Below are 7032 nucleotides of genomic sequence, written 5' to 3'. Positions count from 1 at the left end.
AGTATTCTTTCTGCACGGCTTGCAACCGGGTGATGAGATTGTTGGCGCCATTGGCACCCCGGTTGAAGACATCGAGGACGTCGAGGAGCAATGAACCGAATCTTGCCTGCACCAGAATATTTTAACCACCGCAAAAGCCGTCCTGCATTTGTGTTTCAGAATTGAGTCCTTTGCGCTGAATTCGAATTGCGCCCAGGCTTCTGAACCTCCTATATAAACCCCCATTGTCCCCGTCACAATCACCTAGCAAATCATATCGCTGTAACCTTAAGTTGGAGTACATCGCCCCTTCCTAGCAAAACCACCAGCATCACGCAAGCAGAGCAAATGGAGTCGACCTCTCGCCATATGGTTGCGTCCGTCCTCTTGGTCCTTCTCCTCCTCGTCGCCACAGGTGATCTTAACTAGTCTTCTCAATTTGTTAAGTCAAGCGGATGCTCAGATATGCACCCTGTAGTATTCTCCATTTGTGTCTGATCCGACGGAGTAATTAAACTGCAGAGATGGGGACGACGAGGGTGGCGGAGGCGAGGCACAGGCACTGCGAGTCGCAGAGCCACAGGTACCGCGGAGCGTGCTGGAGGGACGACAACTGCAAGCACGTCTGCAACACCGAGGGCTTCCCCTCGGGCAAGTGCAAGTTCCACGGCTTCGAAAGCAAGTGCGTCTGCACGAAACCCTGCCAGTAGCCACCTCATCGACCGACGGATCACATAGCTAGCTAGCCGCGCACCACGACCGCCCTCGTGTCTTCAGAGTGTTCCTCCCCTGTTCGTGTACCGCTTTCCTTATTCCGAATCTAGTAAGGTCTACATGCGTTGTGCATGCCATTTTCCTTGTTACAAGTGTTTTGCTTCCTACGGTGTAATCTAGCTTGGGTGCTAATAAAAATTGGTCGTCGGTGTGCTTGGGCGTCTTTTATCACATTGTAACTGTGCAGTGTAGCCCAAATACCGTCACTACGGCAGAATGGGTCTCTGTTGGACCCCCTCATTTTGGGGTGGAGAAAAACCAGGAAGCACCTATGTGCCGCTCGCTGCGGACTGGTGCGCTGTTTCACACAGGACAAGCTGGAAGAGCACTCCCGAGATAAACTAAAAATCCATCCCGAGGGATGGGCATCTTTTCTTTACGTAGTATTTTCCTTATATACCTGTTGACATAGCATTATAGATTGTACTATCACTCTTGCTACCATAACGATCAATCTGTCTTCTTCCTCCGATTCCCCCTACATATATGGGATGGTCGAACTCTGCTATGGATTTGTGGCCACATTCTTCGTAGGTCTCTCTTAGATATTCATTCTACAATCTTGGATTGGGGAAGGAGGAGATATTCGCGACTACGGGTGGTTTCATTATGGTGCGGCACAGAAACATATTGCTTTCAATGCGATTTCCGTTGCTTTCTTTGATCACGTGCATTTAAAGGCGATCCTCTGATATTGGCCCTTCTGAATCATCCAGCAAGGATTGAAAATCCGATCTCCCTTCCCCACCCAATCAAGAAATAGAATTAACGAATCGACACCTTGAGCATGGGAAAGGGGTGCATGCTGAGCTTTTGAATGGCCCCATGATATCCCTTTTCCCCCATAAAACCAATGCTCTTATTTACTATACCTAGCTGCTAATATCTTCGGACTGTCTGATCCATCAGTAGACCGAGAGGTCGAAAGTAGAAGTTCCCCAAACATTGAGATCTTCCTTTTTTTAGGCTAATCTCTAACCATTGAAATATGACTTGATGCTCCCACAGGTGCAGAAGGAGTCAAAAACATCATTTATAGTGGACAACCCGTCATCTCAGTATAACCAGCTTCAATTGCTTTAGCTTTGTGCTCTTCTTGAGCAATGTGTGAGAATAAACCTTAAGTGATTTTTAGCTTTCCGCCAAACCAGAACGAGAGACAATTGGGGCCAATTATTGATCTTACTTTCCCTCAATATAAGTAGTTTGGACTGCATAAACAATCCTAATTCCATTCCAATCATAAAAAAGGGAAAAGATCGAGGGAGAAAACATTCAAAGAAAACTAGTATCTAAACCCTAACAAACTTGAATTTGTTGAGCGAAAAGAAGAATTCAACAGTAAGAATGGATGAATACATTGAGATGTTTGGATCTTGGCTAAATTTATAAGCGAAGAATGCACGTGAATAAGGTTTTGGGATTCAGGTGGCTTGGTTGTGCTGCGGCCCAAGCGAGCCTGTTGTATCGGGTGGTTGCTTTGTAATATAAAGCAGGGACCCTTTATTGTCAATATGAGTTGACTTGTCAAAGAAGAATTCCAATTATTTAATAATTTAGTTTTTTCTTTGAATGTACTTTTATGTGTAGAATTACTCGGCACAATATTCTTAGAACAAACCCACCTCTCAGATACACAATAAAAACCATCCTCAATGAGTGAAAGATTCATGTTTGAATTGTCTAAACTCTAGCAAGAGGCAGAAGTTATATCCATCTGGTTGTCAGCTAACTCTGAATTGATGGCCTGTTTCACGAAACCACGCAAGCAATCTTTGCAGGTATTGGGTATCGCTGACGGTTTGGAAGATTCGGTTATGCAGTTGTGCTTGCAAACTGTTTTAGGGAGTGCCCAAGGTTCATTCTTTAATCCCTACCAGGGGCGTTCTACTTCTAACTAGGCCAGTCCATTTGCCTGCACTGTATCAAGCCGGCTATCGTAACAATCCGACAACTTTAGCGATTGCTCTTTTTTCTATGGTTTTTTAGTTAGCCTTTATATTCAGCTTTTATGACAAATATGAAAACATATTTTTCAAAGTGAACATTTTTTGGAAATTTTAGAATATTCTTTTTTATTTTTCATGAACATCTTTAGGAAAAAGGTGACATTGTTTGAAAACCATAAACATTTTTCAAAACTTCCATGATTTTTTTTGAAAATTTCAATGAGTTTTTGAAAATTTCAAAAAAAATTGAAAATTAATTTTTTTAAACACCAACAACTTTATATTTCTTTGAACATTTTTTGAAATTGCAAAACTTTTATGAGAAGTTTGTTTTTTTAAATGCGTACAATGTTTGATTTTTGAAAAATAAAAATGTGAAGTCAAAGAAAAATATAAAAACACTAAAGAAAAAACAAGAAATTGAAAACAAATGACCGACACCTCCTAGAAGGTCACCAAAACAGAGAAAAAATGTTACAAATTTTTTATCGAAGGTTTGCAAGACTGCAATCCAATACTGCCTATGCTAGCTAAATGGCCCGGTGCACCGAAGCGCTTGCTTTGCTTCTCATGTGCGAAATGCTGCTTATTTTATGCAAAATGCATCAAATAGGGTTTCTCCGAGAACCTGTCGGTGTAGCACTGATTTTTTTTAGCACTGATGGACGCTAGATACCCGTTAGTGCAATGTAGGGGGGGGGGGGTTCCAATAACGGGCCAAATTTGAAGCCCATGATTTCTGTTCTACACTACACCGACGGGCCAATTTGCTAACCCTCATGCACTGGCTTAGGGCAGCCCAATGAGAAGGTACAACCACAACAACAATAGCCCTAAAATCTTATCTTTCAAATATGCATGTCAGTTGTTATCTCTCTACCGTTATCCTTCATGGCACTCTCCAATAGCTAGGATGGCACTATGGCGAGCTCCTCCACCTAATTGAGCAACACCGTCCTAATGTTCATGTCAACACCATACACGAAGGGCAACGACTATGTCTTTTTGTACGGATGACCGCGGCGGCGGCTTTGTGGCCATCTTTGCGGGCTACCGGGCCAATATTCTCTCACCTCTTATGTTAAATTTCTTTCTTTGTCCCTGTTATCATTGACGGGCCGGACACCTATTAGTACCAATGACATGTATATACCATTATATAGTGTACGGACAACTTTGAATGTTGGTCGCATGATAAAACCGATCCAACTGTTGAGAGGTAGCAAGTGGGAAGGAACTTCGACTAGTAACATGCATATGTTACTAGTCGATGTTACTACCTCCATAGTGGGGAGTAACATATATGTGGTATGATGCAAAACTTCATTTATTAGGTTGTAGACTCATCTTGTCTTGATATGTGTGATGTTACTCATACTATTAACTAGCTATGTTACCACATGACTCTCTTTCTTCATTAATTACTTGGCATATCATCTACTTTGCCTAGATATGTGTGATGTTACCATCTATATTAGAGCATGGTTAATAATATAGCCAATAACCGGCTATAAGGAGTTGACATGTCATATATAGCCAACCTTGTAGTCGGCATCTACAATAGTAAATTTTATATGTGTACTACTTTATTAGTAGTTGACCCATCTTACAACCTCACAAAGCGTCTTGGGTCACGTGCTAGAGCCGGCTACTAACCAAGAGCCCGCTTCTCTTCTCTCTCCTATTCTCTCTCCTCCAACTAAGTAAAGATATAATATTCTAGTCCTTATAGCCTGCTTATGCCATCTTATTGTACTTGCTCTTACTCCCACTGTGGGTAGTCTAAGTAGTAGTGTTGGTTGTTGGATATTCTCTTCATTACATTGAATGTTACCACGTGTATGTACTATCCAGAAGATTCCACTCTCCGGCTTAAACACAATGCATAGTATGCAAAAAAAGACACTTCTTCTTGGTTCTAGAATTTTCCATAATTTATTTGTCTAACATTATGAAAACTTCAGCAGGGCTAAAGGTGTTTCAGGAAGTCTGGATTCACTACTAATGTAGTACATAGAAGTGAACAGGTATAAAAGCCTGTCAATGGATAGGTTTTGGACTCATTTGTAGGTAATTCTGCACTAGTGGATGGTGAAGACGTGAATGTAGAGAGGACAGCGCCTGGCCAAGCAACATACATGGGACAACTATCCAACGACCACTTAGAGTCTGAAAATAATAAAAAATAAAATTGGCTAAAATAGAGGATCTGAAAACTTAAATCAGTTTTGATAATTAACATATTCACAGAGGGTTTGTTTTCTAAATGAAAAATGTATCCAAAAAATTACATATATAGGAGAGGAGAATAAGAAATCAAGTTGCAGGGATTAGAACATCTCTAGTAGATACCGGATAAACTGAAACTGAAAAACGCGTTTCCAGTACCCCGAAAATGATTTTACTGTATCGCGAAGGTCCATGCAGAATGGATCTCGTAAAACCATACTGTAAAACTGTCCTTTTTCTTTTCTTCATCTTCCTCAACGAGTCTATATTTTACGTACGAACTGAGCGCCACTAAAGAAGCACTCCGGCTCCCATCGCCGCCCCCACCCGGCTCGGGCCTTCCTAACGTTGGCCTCCCCCGCCTCGACCCGCCTCCTCCCGTGGAGGTGCTTCCATGGGCTGCGAGCATGGCCACCCTCGCCCGGCTCTCCTAGAGCTGTCCTGCCCCGCATCGACCAGCCTCCTCCAGTGGAGGTGCTCCCATGGGGAGCTTGGCCATGGAGGTGCTTCCATGCAGGTACTCGAATAGGCCACAATTTCGCGAGAAATTGGCCAGTAAAAAACTTTTTTGCCAGGAATCAAAGATTGACGCCGGAATCAAGTCTACTGGTCGTGGAATCGAGCTTGGGAGTCGCCGGTGTCGGCACCGAGGGGGATGTTGACTCGTTCCTATTCACCTTAAATATCGACTCAAGAATTTTAAGTATGGGATATGTAGGTGATAATATCCGGGGGTGGAAAATATTTTTTGATTTACCCCATTTTATGGATCTATTCGGTGCGTCTTTCTCGAGATCAAAACTGTAAATTTACGGGTTTGACCACTTTTTCAGGATCTGCTAGAGTACTCTCCTGGTTCGTCTAGTCTAACGTAACTTCGTCTTGTGCATGGGTGTGCATCCATGGAGCCTCACTCCCTTCTGTGCTCCTCGAGTAGTCTACGTACTACTAGTTCGACGGTCCAATTATGAGAAGATCGTCCAAGCATAGCACACTCGTAGAGGGCAGCCCAGCCGGAGACGCGTCGTGGACGTGGGCTGGTCCACCACAAGAGCTTCAAACACATGTCGTGGTCGTCTCCCCCTCCACACAACGCGGCCGATACGTAGACAAGAAGTTGGACAATTCAACAAGATTCCGAAGGCACTATCCGAGGTTGATACGAGCGTTCGACCGGTCCGATTCAAGGGCACATGGTGAACGCGGCCGGTGCACGGGTCATGTGGCAACACGTCGATCGTTCACGTGGGCAGTGCATCCTGTAAAAGTTCTACTCTATAATTCCGTGTCCTTTAGTAACCCGTTTAAGGCGTCGATCATGGCACATATGAGGGAAGACGTAGCCTCGCCCTCGTGTCCATGTCACGTACCTGTGGGCTGTGGGCCTGTGGCGCATTGCTCCTAATATGCAGCAATGGCAAAGTCCTTTTTATGGTCATTATTCCCACGTCATACAGAAATCAACTAGACTAGACAGCAATAGAACCGACGACATATTCGGAAAGCAAAGGTAGCAGCACTGACATTTTTCATCGTGGACAAAAAAAGATGGCGGCAACGACGTGTGCGCGCTCTGCCATAATCCGACCCTAGCTTTCACGTGGCATGCGAGCCCACAACTCTCCATCCCATTCGACGCGCCTCTGTTTCGGCGGTCGCCACGGTCCACGAATGCATCCCACAGAGATCGTGAGACGCGAAGAGACGCGTCGGAGTCTGCCGCACACATCGATCGGCGGCACCATAAAGCGTGCCCTCGTCCCCTTCGGTGAGCTCCGAGTGAGTTCGATGCCTCAAACGCGATGTCAGCGTCAGGGCCCCGGCCAATGCACGTGAAGCCCATGTTTCTGATCGCTGCAGCTCCGGATGCTCTCCGTCCAGCGAAGGGCGGGGAGAGCGAGGGGCTCGAATCCCGGACTGTCGCTGCCGGCCGTGGGCAGCGCCTATGACCTATGAGACGTGGAACCGTTGCAGCAGGGTTCGGCAATGTGTTGCATGTGACTGCACACGGTAGGCTTTGAACCGATGGCTGATCATGGACGGTATATGGGCATATCCGCGTATCTCATATTGCGTGACCGCATGTACTATGGGAATGTAT

The 7032-nt window shown here is 44.8% G+C and overlaps 1 protein-coding gene across 1 annotated transcript; it reads left to right on the top strand.

Moving 5' to 3' along the window:
* The first annotated feature begins 251 nt into the window (after positions 1–251).
* Positions 252–924, top strand: LOC123049651 (defensin-like protein CAL1). The gene is made up of 2 exons (XM_044472549.1): positions 252–394; positions 502–924. The coding sequence occupies exons 1-2, from the start codon at positions 328–330 to the stop codon at positions 687–689; spliced, it is 255 nt and encodes an 84-aa protein (XP_044328484.1). The 5' UTR covers positions 252–327; the 3' UTR covers positions 690–924.
* Positions 925–7032: the final 6108 nt, after the last annotated feature.

This window comes from Triticum aestivum, chromosome 2D (assembly GCF_018294505.1).
Source record: "Triticum aestivum cultivar Chinese Spring chromosome 2D, IWGSC CS RefSeq v2.1, whole genome shotgun sequence".
In the NCBI taxonomy this organism is placed as follows: Eukaryota; Viridiplantae; Streptophyta; class Magnoliopsida; order Poales; family Poaceae; genus Triticum; species Triticum aestivum.
Note: the sequence above shows the minus strand (reverse complement) of the source record. Positions and strands in the feature narration are given on the sequence as shown.